This window comes from Lynx rufus, unplaced genomic scaffold, assembly GCF_022079265.1.
Source record: "Lynx rufus isolate CCGP_SWC_20201006 ecotype Redwood Valley unplaced genomic scaffold, mLynRuf1.p SCAF_16, whole genome shotgun sequence".
NCBI lineage: Eukaryota > Metazoa > Chordata > Mammalia > Carnivora > Felidae > Lynx > Lynx rufus.
In genome coordinates, this window is record NW_025814830.1 from 6,172,273 (window position 1) to 6,194,714 (window position 22,442).

Genomic DNA, 22,442 nt, shown 5'->3' on the forward strand with positions numbered 1-22,442 from the left:
CCTTCTATGGGCGCAATGATCTCTGGGATTCGTAGTCCAGCAGCAGAAGCGAGGTGGGACGCGCAGTACCGGCACAGATGACAGAGGAGGAATCACCGCTATTTCGACCAATGGACCGTGGGCGCCAGCCCTGAGTGGCGCTCTCGAAGCCAATGGGTGAGCCGCCATGCCTGAATGACGTGGGCTTCAGCCTACGGGAGCTCGTGGGGGCGGGGCGGTGAGCGGCGGCCGTAGTGGGAACCATGGGAGGCGGCTGGTGGTGGGCTCGGGCCGCCCGACTGGCCCGGCTCCGCTTCCGGGGGGCGCTGCTGCCGCCTCCGCGGCCCCGGAGCGGGGGCGCCCGAGGGTCCTTCGCCCCTGGCCACGGCCCCCGCGCCGGGGCTTCGCCGCCCCCCGTGTCCGAGCTGGACCGTGCGGACGCCTGGCTCCTCCGGAAGGCGCATGAGACAGGTCTGAGGCTGGGGCTGGGGTCGGCCCCGACGGGACAGGGGGTCCCGGAAAACCGAGCTGTCGGCGCGCGCGAGTGGGGGAAGGGGGTGGAGCTTCTGCTGGAAACAGGGCTGGGACTCCGGAGCGAGAAGGGCTTCCGTAAAAGCGCAGGGAAGCGCTTGCTGCAAGAGCGCAGTCTGTCCGCATAGAAGTGCTTGCGGATGGGACGGTGTCCGGCTAGTGGGACGCAGTGGGGATTGGAAAGGTGGGTCGGGGTAGGACAGGCAGCCTTATAAAATTGCACTGCCTGGGCGAGAGAGGCATCCGAAGAGGGTGAAGGGCGGGGGTGTTGCCTACTGGAGGGGTCCGCCTTGGAGGAGCCAGTTCAGATCCAAGAGGCGACCACTCTGCATTAGGCGGGAGCGTGGATCCCATCAGAAGAGGGGACGAGTTCCGGATTGGAGGAAGGAACAACCAATAAAAGAAAAGCTCTGGGCTGATTGGAGGGCCAGGTGATCCAGGCTGCAGGGGGAGGGGCCTCTTGTATGGATAGAGGATGGGGAGTGGGTGTGGGGTTTGTAACCCGGACCAGCCAATTAGCGCCACACAAGGGATTTGAATGGATGTGAATAACAGCAAGGAAGTTCACACGCGGTAGCAGATGATTGGCGTTTGAGGCTCCCTGAAGGGGGAGGCTGGAGAGAGGACTGAAGTGCAGAAGTTTGTCCCAGAGCGGGGAGGCGGGAGGGGGCTACACACATGTATGTATGGGGAGAGGAGTGGTGTTGACCAGGATGACCCCTCGGGATCTTCCTGTCCTCATATTTAAGTTCGGCAATTTTGGGGGCGCCTGGGTGGCTCAGTCGGTTAAGTGGCCGACTTCGGCTCAGGTCATGATCTCGCGGTCTGTGAGTTCGAGCCCTGCGTCCTCTGTGCTGACAGCTCAGAGCCTGGAGCCTGCTTCGGATTCTGTGTCTCCCTCTCTCTCTGACCCTCCCCCGTTCATGCTCTGTCTCTCTCTGTCTCAAAAATAAATAAACGTTAAAAAAAAATAAAAAATATTAAATAAGTTCGGCAATTTTGGTTCCTAGATTCTCCTGCAGATTCTGCAGACTATGTTGAATCTTTGGTGCTGCAGGGTTTGGGGAGAGGGCTCAGATGGATGGAAGCTACAGTTTGGCGGGGGTTAAGGTTCAGTGGAGGGCCGTCAGGACCGGGTGGGGATTTGGGGTGCAATGGGATAACACTGTCTGGGCTGACAGGCTGATGCTGATTTCTTTCCCCTCCCCATCCACCCCTTCCTCCAGCCTTCCTCTCCTGGTTCCGCAATGGCCTCCTGGCATCAGGCATTGGGGTCATCTCCTTCATGCAGAGTGACATGGGACGGGAAGCTGCCTACGGTGAGTGCAGACCCCCACTCGCGCCCCAACCAGGGAGTGTGGGCACTTGCTCCCCCACTGAGGAGGGCAGAACCCCCAACCTCCCCCGTGGGTGTAGATTCTTCCCTGCCCTGTCCCACCGCCACCCACTCTTTCCTCCCCCACCAGAAGCCACCTCATTTTCACGTGTGACTGTGGACGTTACATCCACCCGCCCCTGCTTTGTGGCCACTGGATCACCCGAGTGGGTGGCCCACGGGGTGGCTGTGGGTCCTTGTCCCCTCCGATCTGACTTTCCAACAAAGATGAGGGTCACGTCTTAGCCCCTCATGCTGGCCCAGCCCCAGACTGGCCCTGCCACTCCATCCCTGTCTTTGCTCTCACACCAGCTCCCCACTCCGCCTCTGGTCCTGAACCCCACCTCCCCATCCAGGACACCTCCTCTGATACCGATACCTCCTCATGCCCCTGACCTTGGCTCTGTACTACTCTTGACGCCTACCCTGCTTTTGAGTTTGCCTCATTCTCTAACTCCACCTTGGTCCCCTGACCCACCTCGGTCCCGAGAGTCATCTGGATCCCAGAACCCCCTCCCCACCCCGGCTTCTCCATCCACCCCACTGCAGTGCCAGCCTGGGAGCTCAGGCCCTGCCTCTCCTTGACCGTGGCCTCCTGCCCTCCCCCACAGGCTTCTTCCTGCTGGGCGGCCTGTGCGTCGTGTGGGGCGGTGCCTCCTACGTGGTGGGCCTGGCTGCACTGCGGGGACCCATGCAGCTGTCGCTGGGGGGCGCAGCGGCGGGCGTGGGGGCCGTGCTGGCCGTGGGCCTGCTCTGGGCTTGTGCCGTCGGTCTCTACATGGGTCAGCTGGAGCTGGATGTGGAACTGGTGCCCGAGGACGATGGGACCGCCACCGCCGAAGGCCCCGACGAAGCCGGCCGGCCGCCACCGGAGTGAACAGCTGGGCCACGGGGAATGGCCGGGCGCTGGACGGCCCGAGGACCGGGACATTAAAACCTGACCCTTGTCCACATTCTGAGTGGCGGTTCCTGCGACCGGGAAGGGCGGGCATGGGAATCAGTAAAAGCAGGTGGAGGTAACCAAGGAGAAAGAAAAGGAGCGAGGGGCCCCAAGGCCCCCGGAGACTGAGCCACGGAGGGGGAGAAGGTGTTTAATTCTCAGGGAGGGCCATCGGGGCCGTGAGCCCCGCCCCTGCGCCCTCAGGGCCCCGCCCCTCCTTCAGGGTCCGGCTCTGGAGGCCGCCCTCCAGTCCTCAGTCACCCTTCCGCTGCACCCTGGTGCCCGCGGGCCCCGGGTACGACAGGCCCAGGGTGGGATAGAAGGCCTCGGGGAGGCCGGGCCCCGGGCCCAGCCTCTGCAGGTGCGGGTACATGAGACCCAGCTCCGCAGGGCCGTAGCGGATGGTGCCGGGCGTGCACAGGCCCCGCACGACGGGGGGCAGGAAGCCCGCGTGGAGGAGGGAAGGTGGGGGGTCTCCAGGAGGCCCCAGGCCCCAGGGCCGCACCAGGTCCTGCTTCAGGGCTCCTGCCCGGATGACAGAAGTAAACTCGGGCCTCGGCAGGGCCGGGTGGCTGGACGGCTCCTCCTCCACGCTGTCCTCCGGGTCTTTGGTCTCCCCCGGGCCAGGCTCCACTTTGATGCGTTTGCCCCGGGTCCGAGGGGGCTCATCCTTGTCTAGGGGGGCAGCCTGCTTCCCTTCCACCGGAGGCTCTGGCTCTGGAAGAGGGAGATACAAAGGGCACTGCGGGTGCGCGTCCCCAGCCCTCAGTCTTCCCATCTGTGGTCTAGACCTGTGTTGTCCAACAGAACTTTCCCCGATGACGTTCCGTATCTTTATGGTCCAACCGCATTAGCCACTGGCCACGTGAGGCTACGGGGCCCTCGAAATGTGGCGGGTGTGACTGAGAAACCGAACCGTTCATTTTTAATTGAACATGAGTCACCACTCGTGGCTGGTGGCTTCCGGACTGGAGAGCGCAGGTCCCAGAGGCCCCTGGGAGCTTCCCCCGGGGGCTGGGGTGCTGGGGGGTGGGAGGTGGGGCTCACCTGTGGGTTCTGGCTCTGGGCTGGACACGTCCTCGCAGGCCACGCTGGCTGGAAGCTGGAAGGCGTCCAGAGGGGTCTGGCCACCCTCGGCTTGGCTGGGGACAACACAGGTGGGGTAGAGCCCCCACCCCATGGTACTTAGGGCTCATCACTGGACCCCCCAGGCTCCACGCTGGCTTCTAGCCCCACAGCCCTGTCATCCGAGGCCAGACCCGGGCAGCCTGTGCCCCCCTGCCCCCGATGCCACCAACTAAATGTCCCCAGCGTCTTCCTTTCAGGCCGCTGTTCCTCTTAGGGGCCCAAATCCAGGCCCAGCAAAGCCAGAGACGTGGGTGGCAGCAGACGGCCCTTCCCCTCCTCCACCAGCATTGCCTGGCATTTCCGGGACTTGCCCCCGCCTCCTCCCTGGGCTCCCGGCCCCCGTCGCGCGTCCCTCAGAACTCTCATTTCCAGGCAGCCAGAGGGGTCTTTCCACAAAGCAGATTTGACTGTGACCCTCTCCAGCCTTGAAGCCTGCCGTGGCTCCCCAGTGCCCCGGAATCAAATCCAGACCCTCTGCCTGGGCTGGGGCCACCTCAAAGCCGCCCCCCCTGCACGTAAGGTCTCGCCACCTCCAAGCCTCTCCTCTCACTGTCCCCTTTCCCCTTCCTGTTTTCAGGCCCCTCTGGGTTCTTGTCCGCTTCGAGAAGCCCTCCCTGGAGAGCCTCCACCCCAAGCCCCCTTCCCGGTGAGGCCGGCCGGGGACAGCCCTCACCTGAGCACGTAGCTGACCCACAGCACGTGGCGCTCCCCGGGGCTCTTCCCGCTCACGGCCACGGTGGCCACGGACTGCAGCCACACAAAGCCCCCGGCTCGCTGCAGCCAACGGTAGTAACCGGTCATCACCTGACCCTTGTCCAGCACTGGGCCCGGCGCAGGGACGGGGTGAGACGGTTGCAGAGAGACAGGTGGACAGGAAGGCGGGGGCGAGAGAGGGAGACAGGGGCAGAAAGGGTGGCGGCAGGGAGGAGACAGAGGGGGGGACGGAGAGAGACAGAGTCAGAAGGACTGAAGGCTAACCTGGCTGGGGGGCCTTCTGGACTTTTAAGGGTGGGCCCGAGAGACCCCACGGCCCCTTTCCTCCCACCCCACACGTGAGCTGTTGCCCAGGGTGCAGGGCACAGCGGGGCGGCGGGGGGGGTTGTGGACTCAGGCCCGGGGTGCCGGCAGACAGGGGTTCTCACGGTCCAGGTGGCTTTGGCGGATCCTGGCTGCGTCCTGGCCGTGGACAAACTGGTAGCAGCTGCGGCCCACAAGCTCTGAGGGCCCCAGGTCCATGTGGTCGCTGACTCTGAGCACAGGGGGCGACAGAGAGAGGAGGTGAGAAGGGCTCTGAGACAACAGGGTTGGGGGCAAAGAGGCAGGGTTGGTTCTGGAACCCCCAGCTCCGAAATCTTGCTCTGGAGCGCTCTGGGCCTCACTTTAACCCTCGGTACAATGGCGGTGTCATACCAGCGTCCCGCCTGGAGTGGCTGTGGGCCCCGTGGGGTGGCCCTGGGCCCCCCGAAGGCACTCGGAGCGTGGGGGCTATTTCGCGATTTAATTTTCCCCACCGCGTGGTGCCGGGCGCAACCCGCCCCGCCCCCAAGGCCCCGCCCCCCGGCCCCCTCCTTCCAGGACCTCCTCCCGCAGCCCTGGCTCCCCCGTGTGGCCCCATCCGCCCGCCTCGGCCCCCCGACCCCGGTACCTGCTCTCACAAGCAAGGATGGTGAGACCCAGGCTGAGGCGGAAGACGATCATGTGTCCGTGTAGTGGCAGCTCAGCCAGTGGGGCTGGGGGCAACGTGTGGCCCAGAGCCACCAGGCCCAGGGAGCGGGCCCGAAGGCGCCCGGTGACGTGGATGACCTGTGGGCGACAGGCGGGCTTGGAGGAGAGGCCTGGCGAGGCCACCACCCCGCCGGTGCCGGGGCACAAGGACATAGCTGGCAGGAATGTGGGAGCCCCCCCCCCGCCCCCGTCCCCCGCAGGAGAGGAGACCCAGGAGTCAGCGGCCGGGGCCAGAGAGCTGACCCTCACCTTGTACCCCGAGGCCTTGACGTGCAGCCCCCGCTTGGTGAGGGTAGATTTCATACGGATGAAGAAGGAACGCTCCTGGGCCCGGGAGAAGTGAGGCACCTCGGCGGGGCTGGCCTCTGGGGTGGAGAGTGAAGGAAGGTTAGGAGGTCCTGAAGGAGAAACACACACAGGCCGTCCCTGCCCCCCCCCCCCCCCCCCGTACATCTAGCCAGACAAGGTCAAGGCCACAGCCTGAGGGTTACACAACCTCACTGAAGTCGCAGACGAACCTCCCCTCTGAGCTACAGCTGAACGGGTCTCTTCTAAAGCTCAGGTATGACCCCGGCCCCTCCCTGCCCTGAAACTGCCATGGCTCCCTAGGACCCTTGGGAGAAAGCTCAGCTCCTCACCTTGGCCTAAAACTTCCGCAAGAACTGCCTCCCGCTGACACCATCTCTAGCTACAGCCTCCAGGTCTCAGGGTAGACAGCTCCTCCTCCAGGAAGCCCTCCCTGACCCCCCCCCCCCAGGCTGGGTCAGCCATCCCTCCAGGGTCTCCCAGCCCAGTCCCGACCACTTTGGATTATCATTCTCTAGGGACTGGTCGGCCTGCCCACACCCGGACTGTGAGCACAGGGAGGGTAGGGCTGGGGATGCTGTCATCACTGTGTCCCCAGCCCTCCCCAGCACAGAGCAGGGGCTCTGGGTATAAGAAACAAGAAAGACTCACAAATACAGATTAGTCTGTACATCCCGTGATACATTCTTGTAACTGCTCACCGCCAGACGAACCTGTTTCTCAATCTTTGATGCAAACCTAATCACCTTCCCCAGCGGACCCACAAACCTCTCCCAAGCGTGCAGGCCCTGATGGTAGCTCAGATATTTTTGCTGTTAAGCAAACCCAACAGAAGAAAATCCTCCTTACGGGAAAGTTAACCTCCTAGTCCCCCCCCCCCCCATCTCAGAGCTAAAAGAAACTTCCAGGGTAATCTCCCAACACCCTCCTTCTCTGACATGGACTGGAATTTTCCACTGCAGGGAAGGACTAGAAACACAGATGCAAGAGCCAGACAAACCCGGGCCGCGGTCCAGACCAACCACGTACAGCTGTGTGACCCGGGCCAATTAACTTAACCTCTCTGCGCTGTGCCTCAGTTTCCACCTCTGCAAAATGAAGACAGTGATAGTTCCCCGCTTGTGGGGTGGTGATTAGGATTCCAATTACGCAGTTAAAGGCGCAGCATGGGTAAAGCCCGTGAGGCGCGGGCTTTATTGTTATCAAAGCCTGGTCCCATCTGTCCCCCACAAGCAGTGGCAAGAGGGGTCTTTCCAAAGCTCGACTCCGGGGGAGCCAGGCAACCTTGGGCAGCTTAGGCAATTTTCGGGAGCCAAGTCGCGTTGCCTCGGTTCAGACTCTGATGCATTTTGCACAACTTTGCACAACCCGAAGGAGAGTGGGTTTTGTAACAACAAGCCCTACACCCTTGAGGCCGCGTGACTTTGGGGCCCCTGGAATTACCGATCTCAGGAGTATCTGCAAGCGAGGAAGAAGACGAGGAGGAGGAGGAGGAGGGGACGGAGGGCGGCGTGGGGGGCCCGGGAGTCCGGGCCCGGAGCCCCAGTTGCTCCAGCACTTCTGAGTGGTCCCCGGGATGGATGTAGTCGAAGACGCTGCTACCCGTCAGCTCCACCTGCCGGCGAAAGAGGGGACGGCAGAGGGCGGGTAAGATGCGCGCGCAGCCACTCGCCCGGCCTTCAGCCTCCGGCTCGCTCGCCTAGGTTGCAGGCGCGCTTCACGCCAGTCTCGTGTTTTTATTAGGATTGCTTTTTAACCTTTTAAAAAGAAGAATACAAACTTTTAGGCTCTTCTTAAGCCTTCCCACTTCAAACCCGGCGATCGTTAAGGATTTTCTGCACCTGCTTACGCTATTAAGAAGCTGTGTACTGGGTTGTCGTAGCCTCCATTTACCCAGCTCCCACCCACTCACAGCAAAAAACTGTGCCCTGAAATGAATCACAGGATGTCCCCGCAGGAATGGCAATCAGGATGCAAGCAGCGGAATGTTTCTCGAGCTCTTTAAAGAGTTAGAACTTTTTGAAGCGTCTGGGTGGCTCAGTTGGTTAAGCATTCGACTCGATTTCGGCTCAGGTCCTTATCTCACGGGTTCCTGCGTTAGAGACCCACATCGGGTTCTTCACTGATAGCGAGGAGCCTGCTTGAGTTTCTCTCTCCCTTCCTCTCTGCCCCTCCCCTGCTCGCTCTTTTTCTCTCTCAAAATAAATAAACATTAAAAAAAAAACAAGAATAACTTTTTTAATCAGACTTTCACACTGAATTCACCCCAAACTCTCAGAGCAGTTCCCCTTCTCTCCACACCTCCCCTAGTCCAGGCCCCCAACTTTTCTCTGCTGTCTTCCTGCCCCAGGGTCCTCCCTGGTGCTCTGGCCTTCAGTCCCCAAACACCCTTGCTAAATTACTCACCTGACCACGGCCCGCCTCCTCTCAGAAACCTCTCAGAGCTCCCACTGCCCCTGGGCTTGGGATCCCAGGCTCCCCTCTGTCCCTCATCCCTCTGAACTCCTCCTCATTAAACCCTTCCCTGCACCAGCTTCCAGCTTTTCCTCCACTTCTCCCTCCCTCCCTTCCCCTTGGCCACATGCCCCTACCTCCAGGGTCTTCCTCCTCCACATATCTCCAACAACTCACTGTAAAGGTGCTCACAAAGGCAGTGATAACAGAGGACAGTGATTTGTACTGAATGTATTGGTAGTAGGAAGGCCACAAGGAGCCAGGCCCCCCCGGATTGGGAGTCCGTTTCCGTTTCTGATATATATATATATATATATATATATATATATATATATATATATATTTGAGAGGGAAGAGAGAGGGAGACACAGACTCCAAAGCAGGCTCCAGGCTCTGAGATGTCAGCACAGAGCCCCACGCGGGACTTGAACTCAGACTGTGAGATCATGACCTGAGCCGAAGTCGGACACTTACCCGACTGAGCCACCCAGGCGCCCCCTCCCCTGCCTTTTACCTTCCAGTGCCAGCTGCAGGAGCTGGGGCAGAAACAGCTGGCTGAGATAGAAAAAGCAAGCCAGTTCACTAAAACGCTACAGAAAATCTTCCAAAGTTGGCAAAACCCAAGCCCTTACGATGCAAATCGCTGTGAATTCTTTACAATTGTGGAGGAAAAAACAAAACAAAACAAAAAAAGCGAGTTTTGGTAAATATGGCGCATTTGGCAAACACTCATGGGCAAACTGACCTTTCTGCTAATTTGCCGTCTTCAAATTGACCTGCTACTTTAATAGCCCCCCTCTCGCCTGTAAGGAGGAGCCACGTGGGGTTCCCAGGGGTGCACTTTGGGAACCACGGATGCAGCCCACTTTTCAGGCTGGGATGGTGAGGCCAGGAGAGAGGAAGGGCATGCAGGGGCCAGCAAGGGAGATGGTGGCCGGGCCAGTCCAGGCAGCCCGCTGCGGGCCCCTTACCTGTGAGAGACCCAGATAAATGGAGACGGTCTCTGAAATGTAGAGGAATTTCCCTTCCTGGTTCAAGGCAAACACGAAGCCATCCAGGGACTAGAGTGGGGAGAAATAGGGGGCGGAGAGAGGAGCGCTGGGCGTCTGTCTGTCCAGCAGGCAAGTGGTAAGAGATTCTAAAAGCTAGATCTCCACCTAGGATGGATTAATCGGGGGGGGGGGAGGGGAAGGGGATCGGGTGGCCCTCGGAAAGGGGGCCCTCGCTGGGATGGATGCTGGAGAAAAGGGTGCTGCTCGCCAGAGGTGGCCGCCAGGTGGCAGCAATGAGCAGCAGGCAGGGAAGGGGCCTCACCTGCAAGATGTGTCCTCCCAGGTGCTGCTCGAAGACTTCGGAGACCAGCGCCACCGGGCCCCTGTGGCTGGGGGCTGGGGGCAAAGGGAGGGGTGAGGCCGGGGCCTCTTGGCCCCCATTCGAGCCAGGCTACAAATCCCGCTCTCTTCTCCCCGGTCCCGCAGCCACCTTGGGGTACTGGGGACCCCGGGCCCTGTCGGGGAGACACCTGGGCTGGGGGGAAGGGTGGAAGGGGCAGAAGTGGGCTGAGACACACAGGGACAGAGAGAGACACCAGAGGATGCAGACGGGGGTCCGTCCGTCCGTTTGTCCATCCATCCAATCCAGGCAGAAACTCCCTGAGCACCAACTGTGCGGCAGGCCCTGTCCTAGGGCCACCGAGGTGACCGGGGCGGCCTGGTTCTCCCCTCCCAGGCCAGAGGCAGATACACAACACGCAAGGAACTAAAAAAATCCAGGGGCGCCTGGCTGGCTCAGTCGGAGGAACAAGACATTTGATCTCAGGGTCGGGGGTTCAAGCCCCACGTGGGGTGTGGAACATGCTCAAAAAAAAAAAAAAAGTGAAAACATTACTCAAGACCCAAGAGACCACACACTGTGTGATTCCATTTCTATGAACCGTCCGGAACAGGGCAAATCTACGGAGACAGGAAGTAGATTAGCGCTGCCCAGGGGCTGACGGGAGGGAGGGGGGATGGGAGTGTCTGCCGATGTGGGCAGGGCTTTTTCTGGAGGCAGTGAAAATGTTCTGGAACTAGGGGCACCTGGGTGGCTCAGTCGGTTAAGCATCTGACTTTGGCTCAGGGCTTCATCTCATGGGTCGTGGGTTCGAGCCCTACATCAGGCTCTGCGCTGACAGCTCAGAGCCTGCTTGGGATTCTCTCTCTCCTCTCTCTGCCCCTTCCCCCAGTCATGTGCACGCTCATTCTTTCTCTCAAAATAAATAAACTTAAAAAAATTAAAATCTTGGCGCGCCTGGGTGACTCAGTAGGTTAAGCATCTGACTTCGGCTCAGGTCATGATCTCACGGTTTATGGGTTCGAGCCCAGCATCGGGCTCTGTGCTGACAGCTCAGCTCAGAGCCTGGAGCCTGCTTCGGATTCTATGTCTCCCTCTCTCTGCCCCTCCCCAGCTGGCTCTCTGTCTCTCTCAAAATAAAAAAAAATAAAAAAAAAATTAAAAAAAAAAAAGAGGTGGAGAGAAAAGAAAGGAGATGTCCAGGAGAAATACAGGGAAAGACAGTGACAGGAGGTCATGTCAAATGGGACAAAGGGCAAAGAGCGCCCCAGCCCCCACAGTCTGGAGCAGAGAGGAGGGCATAGGGTTGGGGGGGGGGGTGGATGGAGGCTGTTCCCACGCAGGTCCCTCTCCCTGACCCTGCAGAGAAACACCTCCCAAGGGGCTCTATGTCCAGATCAGGGAGCCAGGGGACTCCGTGACCTTGAGGGTGGGCAAGTGGCTGACTCCTGCAGGCCTAAGGGTCCTGGTCTGGTGCCCAGCCCCAGGGCCGGCCCTCCCTGGCTGTGTGCCCTGGGACCAGTCCCTTCACCTCTCTGTGCCTCAGTTTCCTCCTCTGTCAAGTGCATTTGCAAAGGGCGCGGACCTCACAGGCTGGTTGAGCACTCAGCATAAGGAACAGAAAGGGCCCCGCACCCGCCAGGCACACCTCAGGTGCTCCCAAACACAGAGCCAGGATCAGTATTAATAGTGTGATTACTATTGTTATTTCCAGACCCTCAAAACACCAGGCGGCCAAACCCCCCCCCCCCGGTGCCCCCATCAGGACTCAGCCCCCCCACAAAACATCTAAGCCACGCCTCCTCCCGGGAGCACCTCCCCCGCTGTTCGCACCCTTTTCCCACCCCTGGCTGGAGCACCAGGAACAATAAATGGAGGGGGGGGGGCGTGCTGATGGGGACCCCTCCCCCGAGATGCAGCTCGAACCAGCCGGGTGACAGGCAGGAACAATGCTGCCTGCTAATTGTCGCAATTTTCCCCTGTCATTTTTGCTAATTCCTTCATTTTCCCGCTCACAGGATCAGCCCAGGTCAGACTGAACGGCTGCAATTAACAGCGTTAATGGGCACGTCGGATGAGGGGGGTGCGCAGGGGGAGGGCTTGCTGTTCCCCCGTTGGGACGGGAGCTTTGGGGTCGGTCCCCTTCGCTGACTGATGCGTCCTATTACCCCCAGCCCCCCCTCCCTCCCCAAACCCAACTCCAGACTCCTGCCTCTGCGTTCCGGCCTCTCCAGGCAAATGCCTCAGCTCCTCTGTCCCCCAAATTCGGCAGGTGGCTCTTTACTGCTCCCAGATCTGCCCCCTGCTCACGCCCAACCCCCAACCATCACTCACTCACTCAACAAACATTCGCTGCGCTTTTTATTGGAGCCTGACTGGCCGCCGGAGAAGAAAAACTGTCCTAGTTGTCATCACAGAGCTGGGACCGAGGGACCCAGGGGAGAAGGGGACTCCCAGGGGTCCGATCACCTCCTATTGTCAATTGCTCAGAGAGATTCCCCGACCAGGTGGTGGGGATGAAGTCCAGAGAGGGAAACCCTGCTCCCAGGAGGGGCAGGCCCCAGGGGCCAGATGGGGCACCTTCCTCAGCCTCAATTGTAAACTGGGTCTCATGCTAGAGCGTGAATGGGTTCGTGCGTGTGAACAACACACAGCCAGGCACACGGTAGGGACCTAATTCCCGAGTCCTGCCCTTATTCTTACCAGGTACGGTGGATAACTTGGGGGCACCTCTACCTTTCCAGGTAATTCCCTGCCGTTGGCCCTGACCTATCTCTTTCTCCCACCCACGGCTGTTTTCAGCACATCCCTCTCCTGATTCCCACCACCCCTCACCCCACGGCCCCCGCCCCGGTCTAGCTGCCCCACCAGGCAGGAGCCTGGACCATCGCACCCGCGACCTCACTGGGCTCCCTGCTTCCACCTCTGGTTCCCGTCCCACTTGGGCTAACAGCCAAAGTCCTCACCAAAGCCCACGAGGCCCTGCAGGGCCTGGTTCCGGCTGTCTGCTCTCTGCCTCAACTACTTACTTCTCTCCGACTACTTGGCCTCATTGTGCCCTGCAGCCAGTAAGCGGATTCCTGCCTGCCTCAGGGCCTTTGCACATATTCCCCGCAGTCCAGACTGCTTTCCTTCCAGCTTTTCTCACGGCTTGCTTCCTCACCTCCTTCCAGTCTCAGCTCAAAGGTCACTTCCTCAGAGTGAGGCTGGGCCTGACCTGTGAATTAAGATGTCAACCCTCCTCCCCTCACTCTGTTCCATGGCCAGCCAACAAATACTTAGGGAGCCCTTACTGTGCCCCAGGAACTGTCCCAGGCTCGGGGAACACGGTGTCATGGGGGAGAGACACAATAGACAATAAGTGCTTTGGAAAGAAAGAAGGCAGGAAAGGAAGACGAGAGCGCTGGGGGACAAGGGTGTTGTCGGTTTTAACAGAGTGGTCAGGGCAGGCCTCCCTGAAGAGCTGACTTTTGGAAGGAAGGGAGCTCCTGAGGGAGGGCACCGCAAGTGCAAAGGCCCTGGGGTAGGAACATGTTTCTCTGAGGAATAGCGAGATAGCCACTGTGTGTGTGTGTGTGTGTGTGTGTGGTAGTGTGTGTGGGGGTTTGAAGAGGTGAGAGGGGCAGAAAAATGAGATCAGAGAGGTGAGGGACAGCGGGCACACCACGAAGGGCTGGTAGGCCCACCCTTGAGGTCAGGGACTTTGTCCTGTCCCTAGAACAGGGCTTGGCACCGAGAAGTGTTCGATGATGCTGAATGAATGATGACCACTGAGCTAAGATCCAAGCTGTCTCCTCCCCGGACGTGGAGGCCCAGGGCGAGGCTTCCGCATCTGTTGTGCTGTTTTACGGACACAGAGGGAGGCCCAGAGACAGGCCGAGACCCGCAAGATCCCCGGAGACCTGTGGACGTGCCAGGTCTGGAGGCTGAGGAAGTGCACTCTGAAGACAGTTTGGATCTCAGCCGGGCCCAGGCTTGACCGATGGGTGAACGGCTTCCCCTCTCTGGGGCTCAGTTTTCCACTTCTATAAAATGGGAATCAACACCGCTCTCCTCCTAGTGTTTGTGAGAGGATTGAGTTTTGTTATTTTTTTATTAAAACACTTTTTTTTTTTAATGTTTCTTTACTTCTGAGAGAGAGACAGAGAGCATGAGCAGGGAAGGGGCAGGCACAGTCGGAGACACAGAATTCGAAGCAGCCTCCAGGCTCTGAGCTGTCAGCCCAGAGCCCGACGTGGGGCTCGAACTCACACACTGTGAGATCATGACCTGGGCGGAAGTCGGCCGCTTAACTGACTGAGCCACCCAGGCGCCCCGGGTTCAGTGAGTTAAAAAAAACCACAACAATAAAATAAAATAAAATAAAATAAAATAAAATAAAATAGGCGAGTTATTTGTCTATATTATTGAGGAAGCCACAGAATGGGAGACACACGGCTTTGCTCTCTGACTAGCTAAGACCCTGTCCTCAGTTTCCCCGTGTGAACTACGGAAACAGGCGCTTGACCTCTTGTTGGGGCCCCTGGGAGGCAGGAGATGCCTCCAAATGCCTACTTTAGGGGATCCGGGAGGGAGTCCACGCAGTACCTCCATACGGGGCCGGGGGGAGGGGGAGGGGGGTGCTCCCCAGGAGTACAGGAGGGGGGCCTCGACGGAGTCTGCGGTCTGCCCCCTCGGTGCTGTGTCCTCAGCGGGCTCCTGTCCCCTTCAAGTGCCCATCCGGGCAGCGGGAGGTGGTGGAAGGGGGGGGGAGCTGGACGCCGGAGGGACTATCTCAACACCCCCTCCCTTCCTTTCTCTCCCGGCGTTCGGGACAATAGACAAGATGTTTATCCCCCCGCCGGCGCACATGTTGTTCGCGGTAATGACAGTAATCAGCCGCGCTAATGCCGCATTCTCTGGGCGCCAGTCAATTCGCCTAATTACCGCCTGGGAAGCCGGATTATTTAAATTTAAATGGTGATTTATTGCGAGCTTAATCAATGCTATTTTCTCTCCCCCCCCCACCTCCTCCCCTGGGACCGGGGGCAGGAGGGGAACTGGAGCCCCTCCAACCTCACCCTAAGGACACCCGTTCTTCTGGGGGGCCCCGTCGCCTGGGGTGCCCGGTCGCTGTCACCTGCCACCTCAGATTTACACGATTCACTGTCTTCTAGTTGAGTGAAGCAGTAATACATAAAACAAGCAATAACAGTAACATAACACTGCTATGCATCATCCATCGGGAATAAAGTTGAATTCTAGAGGCGCCTGGGGGGCTCCGTCGGTTACGCGGCGGACTTCGGCTCAGGTCACGATCTCGCGGTCCGTGAGTGCGAGCCCCGCGTCGGGCTCTGTGCTGACCGCTCGGAGCCTGGAGCCTGCTTCGGATTCTGTGTCTCCCTCCCTCTCTGCTCCTCCCCCACTCACACCCTGTCTTTCTCTCTCTCAAAAATAAACAAACATTAAAAAAATTGAATTCCAATAAAAGTCGATATCTGTGTATCTGTATCTGTCCTTTACCTAATTCTGTATTTTTACAGATGGTAGATTGCATTTCTTTGTTCATTTCATTCTTGGGTCTTGGCTACTGGGATGTCAGCCTGTGCAGGACTTTTCTCAAGTTTGTTTCCTGCTGGCTCCTCTACTCAGAACAGTAGCGGGCACACAGTAGGTGCTTAAGAAACTGCAGGTTCCGCAAGGTAACCAGTGGCACTAAGGGTCGCTACATACTCATTGCCCAGGCTGTGCCAAGTATATCCAGGCTCTTTGCACACATCACCTGGCTTCCTTCTCGGCTCTCCGGGTGTCTGTGTGCGGACTTTCATCAGGATTCCCATTTCACATATGAGGCACAGAGAGGTAAGGCGACCTGCCCAGGGTCACAACGCTGGGGAGTGGCCGGGATGGGGGTGGGAGGGTGGGCAGGGACCCAGGAGAGTCTTTCTGAAGCTCTCTCCGTCTTACCTGCCACATCATACTGTCTCCCTCCCGCTTTCCCAAACTGGGAATTCTGACTCCAGAGTCCTTGTGCTCAAGTCTGAGTGAGGGGGTTTCTTGCCCATGAGTGGATAGGAGGCCCAGGCTGGGCCCCCTCTGTCCCGCCCATGGAGCTGCGGGCCTCCTTTGTGAAAATGATTCATCTTCCCTAATAAAAATAATAGCATTTACTAGTGGTCTGATCCCTGGTGGCCAAAATTCGTGAACTCATCCCTACCTCGTGTGCCCATTTAACAGATGAATAAACGGAGGCTCGGAGACTAGAAGCCACCTGATAGGGACACACAGAGGATCTGGTTGATTCCAAACCTCGTGCTCCCTCTCGGCCAAGCAGGAACTGGGCAAAAGCTGGTGGGCCCTTCACGTTCCCACTTGCCCCCCCCCCCCGCCCCCGTCCCCTGCGCACGCGCACTCACCGAGGCCGGCCGGTGGCCCCGCGGCCCGCAGTCCCCAGGGCGGCGCCCCGAGGGCGGCGAAGCGGCGCAGGCGGAGGTAGGTGACGCTGAGGCGCACGATGGACGCCTTGTCCAGCTGGCTCGAGATGGCTCCGGGCAGCGGGAGCAGCTTGGCCAGCTCGAAGAACTCCAGGTTCTCCTTTCCGCGCCGCGAGCGCGCCGCGTTACGGGACTTCTCCTTGCGCTGCGCCTGCAGGCTGGGCGGGCGGCGCGGAGGGGGCGTCAGCGGGGCCCCCGGCGCTCAGGGGTCCGCGGCCTGGGGGAGCCCTGCCCTCGGGGCCTCGGAACGGGGTCGGGACGTGGGAAGTGGGTTCGACACTGGAGGTGGGGGCGGAACCCGCGTGTGGATGCTGCACCCGGCCGTGGGGACAGAACCCCGGGGTGTAAATCAATTCTGGGGCGGGGGGAGGGAGGAGGCAGAGGGGAGAAATGAGAACGTTGGGTATGAACTCTGAGGAAGGGGGGTAGGAACAGAACGTGGTGGGGGCTGTTTGTAGAACAAAGGTTGAGCTTCCCGGGGTAAGAAATTCCAGCTCCGGAGGGCGGGGCGGAAAGCCGAGTGTGAATTCTCCCAGGACGCCCTTGGGGGCGGGGCCGCGGCCCGGGGGGCGGGGCTTTGCTCACCAGGGTCCGGGCGGGGCCTTGACCACTAGCCCAGGCAGAAAGTCCCACGGGACGCTGCGGCCACGACCTCCCCCGCACTTGACCTCGCCTCCGCCGCCACTGCTGGGGTAGGGGGTCGCCATCTCCGCGGGGGCGGGGGGCGGGCTCAGGCGGACTCAGGGCAGCCTCGAGACCCGCGTCTCCTGCCGCGGGAAGGCAGCGCTCGGTGCCTGCGGGGGTACCCCGGGGACCTGCTGGGGAAACTGAGGTCCGTGAGGGGCTCGGGGTCCCAGCAAGGAGCTGGGGCCGGATGGTGCCTCAGTTTCTCCTCCCCGGAGGCCCCGGGACGGAGCCCGCCGCTCTCTCACCCTGCCCGGCCCCAGGCGAAGCTCGGGGCGAGGACGTGCCCCGCCGCCGCCGCCGCCGCCGCCGCCTCCCCCGCGCCGCCCGCCAGCGCGGCCGCCTCACGCCCGCGCCGGGCCGGCTCCCGCATACCAATAGGCGCACGCGGCGCGCATACGGATCCGACCGGCCCGCGCGCTGCGTGCCAAGCATGCCCAAGCCGGGCGGGCGGGGGGCAGGCGCCTCGCCGGGGCCCAGGCGCGCCCGGCTCCTGCCCCCAGAGCCCTCTCTGTTCCGGGGATCCGCTCTCCTAGCCCATCCCACGAGTCCGAGCGCTCGCATCCGCGGGGCGCCCATTTCCCAGGCTGGGCTAAGGAGGTAAGGGGGGGAGGGAGAGGGCAGGGACCCCACCCACCCCATGCCCGGCCCAGGGACCCCCCCCCACCCCCCAGCCCCTAGGGGTGGGGCCATGTGTCCGGGCAGCCAGATCTCCGCAACCGCAACTTCCTTTCCGAAGACCCGGGCGTGCGAGCCACAGCCCCCGACGCAGTGGCCAGAGCGTCAGCCAGAGGACGCCCGCAGGATGGACCCGACACTCGGGGCCCAGGTGTCCCGGGATCCAGATCCTCCAGAACCAGGAACGTGTTCACTCAGGTCTTCATTCCTCCGGGACTAGGCATTGAGGATTCCCTCCCCCACCCTGCCCCCAGGATCCAGGCCGCCCCCAAGCCTGTCCAACCAGGTGTCCAGATGCCCTAGACCTTGGTGTCCAGGTACCCAGCCCCCTATTTCTCCAGGACCCAAACATCCGTGTGCCCCTTCCCCCGACCTCAGGATACGGGCGTCCTGACACCCTAGCCCCCAGGACGCTGGAGTTCCGGCCCCCCTATTTCTGCAGGACCCAGGAGTTCCCTGTCCCCTCCTGCCAGCCTCCAGGCGTCCCCGACCCGCAGGACCCACAGCCCCCTTACCTGGCCGCAGGGCAGGCTCCGGGCGCGGCGTGGGGCCGGCCGGGCGGCGCAGAGGGGCGGCCCCATAGACCCCGGGGCAGGCCGGGCTCGGCGGGGCGCGCGTGCGGTGGCGCTCGGTTCTCCGCGCCCACCGCGGCCTCGCAGACTTGGAGACGCGCGGACCGCGCTGGCAGGCGGGGGCGGCGTCTGCGGAGCCCCGCCCACCTAGTCTCCGCCCCTTCGGTCCCGCCCAACGCCAGCCTCTCCGGCCTTTGCCGGGGTAGGGGGTTCCCAGCCAGGGACTCCCGAGCTGCCCAGGCGTCCGAGTCCTCTCCCCCCACGGCAGCTTCGGGGGTCCGGCCCCCTTCCCACCGGAATGGGAACCTCGGAGTCGGAGCTTCCCTGCCCCGACAGGGGAACCCCGGAGTCTCCAGACTCCACCGGGAGGAGCTGGCACCTTAGTCGTCCAAGAGAACCCCGTGCTCCAGCAGCCCCCTCGGGACACGGCGGGTACCGCGCACCCAAGCCCCCTGTAGACGGAGGACTTAACCTTCAGTACCCGCGCCATGGACGCGAAGCCAGGTGTTCGAGACCCTCCTTTTCCAGGAGAGAACTTCAGGATGTTAGTATCCCTTCCCCATAAGAAGAGGACCCCGCCCTCCGAGGGCCCCCCATCTCATAAGGCCAGGCTTTGGCGTCTGGACCTAGGCTGTCTCACGCCCTGGGACCCAGGTATCCGCAGAACTTCAGAAATCAGGATCCTGGGATCTGACATCCTCCCCCTATCACAGGGAGGGGAACCCCAACATCCGAGCTTCCTATCAGATCATAGATAAGAACTCGGATTGTAGCGCCTCCCACGGAGAACCGGGATCCAGGCGTCCAAGCCAGGCCCTGTCCACCTCTGTCCCTCCCAAGCCTCTTCAGTGGCCTGTCATGAGCGGCTCCGGGAGCTTAACCGCTCCTAGGAGACCCCAAGGCCACCAATGCAAATGGAGTCTTAGGAGAGCCAGGCAGGCAGGGCCTCACAGAGAGCATGGGCCTGTCTCTGTTGGACAGATGGAGACACTGAGGCACACACCTCCGAACAGTCCTGTGCACTAGCTGGTGGGAACCCTGTTTTTGTTTTTAAAGTAAGCTTTATGCCCAAGGTGACGACCGCACGATCAAGAATCACATGCTTTACCAACTGAGCCAGCCAGGCCTCCCTGATGGGAACACTTTTCAACCTGTTCACAATCACCAATTAACAGTCAGGGATCACTTACGTTCTGCTAATTCTTTTCTCCATAGGAAAGTTCTGAGCGGGGCTCTATTGCTAAACCCATTTTACAGCTCAGGAAACTGAGGCAGAGAGAGACCACACAGCCTGATTATGTTGGTCTCTCAGCCAATAATATTTTCCTGGTTATCCCCGGCGAGACTTGATAGGGCGTCAGGGTAGGGATTCAAGCCCAGATCAGTGGCTCCTATCTCCCGATCGCCACTGTCACCACTTCCTGGCTGTGTGGCCCGGGGAAGTGCCATGACAGGCCTTGAGAGGAGCACTCATGCTATGCAATTGATCTATGATTACGTACACACAGATCTTGTCAAGGTTAAGGGCCTGATTGCTCAGGTTCAAACCCCAGGTCTGCCATTTACTGCTGTGTGACGCTGGGCAAGGAGCTTCACCTCTCTGGGCCCCCGTTTTTTTCTTTGTAAAACGAGGTAAATTTCCATCTAGTACACACCTCACAGCGTGGCGGAAAGCGTTACAGAAGTTCATCCGGACGTTCTCAAAGCGTGACCTGGCGACTGGTGCCTGAGACCTTCTCTAGGTCAGATTTGCACACCGAGATGTTTTTCTGCCTTTTTCGCTTCGTTCTGGCACTGGTGCCCGGTGGAGTTTTCCAGAAGCTGCATGGCGTGTGATATCGCAATAGGCTCCACACAGGAGCGGCGTTGAGGGTCCGGCTGTCTTCCGAAATGCCGGACTTTACAGAACCCTGCAAAAGTGTGAGATAATGACATTCTTCTCGCTAACATGTTTTGTATGGGAACATAAATTTTAAAACCGTTATTAATGTTAACCTGTAATAGATTTATTACTGCTGTTTAAAAATGAATGTTGCCTTTAAAAAAAAAAGATTCTCAGTTTTACGGTCTGGTGTGGCTGCTAAAGCAAAAATAAGGCTCTTTGGTCTTTCCTAAGGAGGTACCCCAAATCCTTTACCTCCACACTACTCACAGAGTCGCCGGGAGACTTGTATGCACACCACTAGGGGTCTCAGTTTCCCATCTGTGAAATGGGTGGCTGCCCTGTGGTTACCCGCATTCTTCTGCAGCTCCGAAGCCAGGGGTGCAAAGAAACACGAGAGGGGCTGGGCTGGGGTGTGTAGCCGGCGGGGGCCCTCCAGCTGGGGACTGAGCTTTTCGCCAAGGGCTCTTGACCAAGGTTTGGGGACATCCAGGAGGGCTGGTGCGGCACCCAGGGCCGGCAGAGCAGGGAGCAGTTAGCACCTGGGGCCTGAGGGGGAAGGGAGAAATGGGGAAAAATAACATGTCCCCTTGGTAGATAGTGAGCTCCCTGTCACCGGGGGGAAATCAAGGAGAGGAACAAGGATTTTGGTGCACACTGAGAGTGGGGTGTGTGTGTGTGTGTGTGTGTGTGTGTTCCAGTGACTTCTACTTAAACATCCTTATTCTTCCAGGGTGCCTGGGTGGCTCAGCCGGTTAAGCGGCGGACCTCTGCTCAGGTCATGATCTCTCCGCTTGTGAGTTCGAGTCCCGCGTCGGGCCCTGTGCCGACAGCTCGGAGCCTGGAGCCTGCTTTGGTATCTGTGGCTCCCCCCCCCCCCTGCTCCTCCCCAGCTTGTGCTCTGACTCTCTCTCTCTCTCAAAAATAAACATTAAAAAAAATTAAATAAAGAAATACACACACAAACTTAGGGAGAGAGAGAGAGAGAGAGAAGGATGAACGTGATGGGGTCGTTGAGTCTCCAAGGACTCCAGAGGGAGAGGATGTGGTTGGCCGGGGAGGGTCGGGGGACCAGGGGGTGGGCCCCCGATAACCGCTTAGTTATTATCCCTACAAACAACCAGGCAGAGGTGTTTCGTGGGATCTTTTGTTTGTAGGATGTAATTTACGATAAGACATAGGAAGCGCTGGTCCCACAATGCCAGCGAGCTGAAAACCATTTCAACAGGGTCAAGCGGGGGGCGCCGGGCCGGCTCAGTTGGCGAAGCGACTGACTCTTGATTTCCCGCTCGGGTCATGGTCTCACGGTGGTTCGTGAGTTCGCGCCCCACGTCAGGCGAGCCTGAGCCCGGCTCTGCTTTGGGCGAGTCCTTTCTCGCGCTCTCTCTCTCTCTCTCTCTCTGCCCCTGGCACACGTGCGCCCCCTCTGTCTCATAAATACATAAATAAGCAAAGAGGTAACAAGCCATCTTTCTTTGGGTGTGGACGGACTTCCAAAAAAACAAACAAAAAAAAGTGGATCGTCTTCAGATTTAGTGAGATTTCAGGAAATGGGTTCTTTTTTTCAGGCAACCTGGTCGGCAAGGGGAGATTTATTCTGCCTCGTACAGCCTTCGGGATTATTTTAATTACTTTTTTGGACCACGTATGCATTTAATGAGAACATATGAACAAACATGAACAAACTGCTCGATCCTAAAAAATGGGGGAGTACCTAGTATGTGCTAAGGGCTGGGAGACGTCGGTGACCCAGACAGAGAAGGTCCCTGCGGGACTGGGGGGGAGGCAGGCACAAGGGGAGGGGTGGGGGGGAGTCAATGGGCAGGGGCTTTGGGGGAGGGGTTTGGTGTTGGCTCCACGGAGATGAGAAGTGATGGGGGGGGTGTGGGGCAGGGGCAGGGCCTGGTCGAATTCCTCATTTCTAAAGACATCTTGGCTGCTGAGTGGGAAAAGAAATGTCATGAGCGAGAGCAGAAGCGGGGGGGGGGGGGTGGGCAGCTGAGGAAGAGACTGGAAAAGTCCAGACAGGAGGTGACAGCGGGTCCTGCCGGAGACCCGGTGCGAGGGGGGAGGAGCCATGCGGATGCAGGGGTGTGGGCAGGAGAGGCCGGGAGGCAGGGCCGCCCTGAATGAGATGGGGGGCAGGGGCGGCCAGAGGAGCAGGTGCTGGGTCCGAGCTCGCGAGGGGGCAACGTCCCAGCAGCGGATGAAACCCCCCTCCACCCCCCGGGGCCGTCTTTTTCTGGAGACACCCCCCCCTCCCTTCACTTCTCAGGAAGTCCTACTTCCTGTCTGATCTGCCTCCCTTCTGCATTGGGGCCTCAGTGCGCCAACATGTACCCAGAGGGGCCTTAGAGCCAGGCCTTGTCCAAGGCCAAGGATT

At 59.8% G+C, this 22,442-nt stretch overlaps 2 protein-coding genes across 2 annotated transcripts; one reads left to right on the forward strand and one right to left on the reverse strand.

Annotated features, from left to right (window-relative positions):
• Positions 1–203: 203 nt before the first annotated feature.
• Positions 204–2,838, forward strand: TMEM160 (transmembrane protein 160). The gene is made up of 3 exons (XM_047077782.1): positions 204–450; positions 1,737–1,829; positions 2,497–2,838. The coding sequence occupies exons 1-3, from the start codon at positions 243–245 to the stop codon at positions 2,760–2,762; spliced, it is 567 nt and encodes a 188-aa protein (XP_046933738.1). The 5' UTR covers positions 204–242; the 3' UTR covers positions 2,763–2,838.
• A 118-nt stretch (positions 2,839–2,956) lies between these two features.
• NPAS1 (neuronal PAS domain protein 1) lies at positions 2,957–16,950 on the reverse strand. Its single transcript, XM_047079090.1, has 12 exons — positions 16,829–16,950; positions 16,166–16,401; positions 13,222–13,233; positions 9,753–9,826; positions 9,410–9,499; positions 7,408–7,599; positions 5,928–6,026; positions 5,599–5,756; positions 5,096–5,202; positions 4,627–4,774; positions 3,873–3,967; positions 2,957–3,542 (listed from the first exon to the last, which is right to left on the reverse strand). Exons 1-12 carry the CDS (start codon positions 16,948–16,950, stop codon positions 3,079–3,081), a joined length of 1,797 nt encoding a protein of 598 aa, XP_046935046.1. The 3' UTR covers positions 2,957–3,078.
• Positions 16,951–22,442: the final 5,492 nt, after the last annotated feature.

What these genes read in the sequence shown, in the direction of transcription:
- NPAS1 (XM_047079090.1), bottom strand. Translation starts at nt 16,950, where the DNA reads ATGGCGACCCCCTACCCCAGCAGTGGCGGCGGAGGCGAGGTCAAGTGC. An exon ending in AAGGCCCCGCCCGGACCCTG is followed by an intron (nt 16,402 to 16,828) that starts GTGAGCAAAGCC and finishes CCGCCCGCCCAG; the next exon opens with CCTGCAGGCGCAGCGCAAGG. An exon ending in ATCCTTGCTTGTGAGAGCAG is followed by an intron (nt 5,203 to 5,598) that starts GTACCGGGGTCG and finishes CCCTGTGCTCAG; the next exon opens with AGTCAGCGACCACATGGACC.
- TMEM160 (XM_047077782.1), top strand. Translation starts at nt 243, where the DNA reads ATGGGAGGCGGCTGGTGGTGGGCTCGGGCCGCCCGACTGGCCCGGCTC. An exon ending in CCGGAAGGCGCATGAGACAG is followed by an intron (nt 451 to 1,736) that starts GTCTGAGGCTGG and finishes CCCTTCCTCCAG; the next exon opens with CCTTCCTCTCCTGGTTCCGC. An exon ending in GGGACGGGAAGCTGCCTACG is followed by an intron (nt 1,830 to 2,496) that starts GTGAGTGCAGAC and finishes CCTCCCCCACAG; the next exon opens with GCTTCTTCCTGCTGGGCGGC.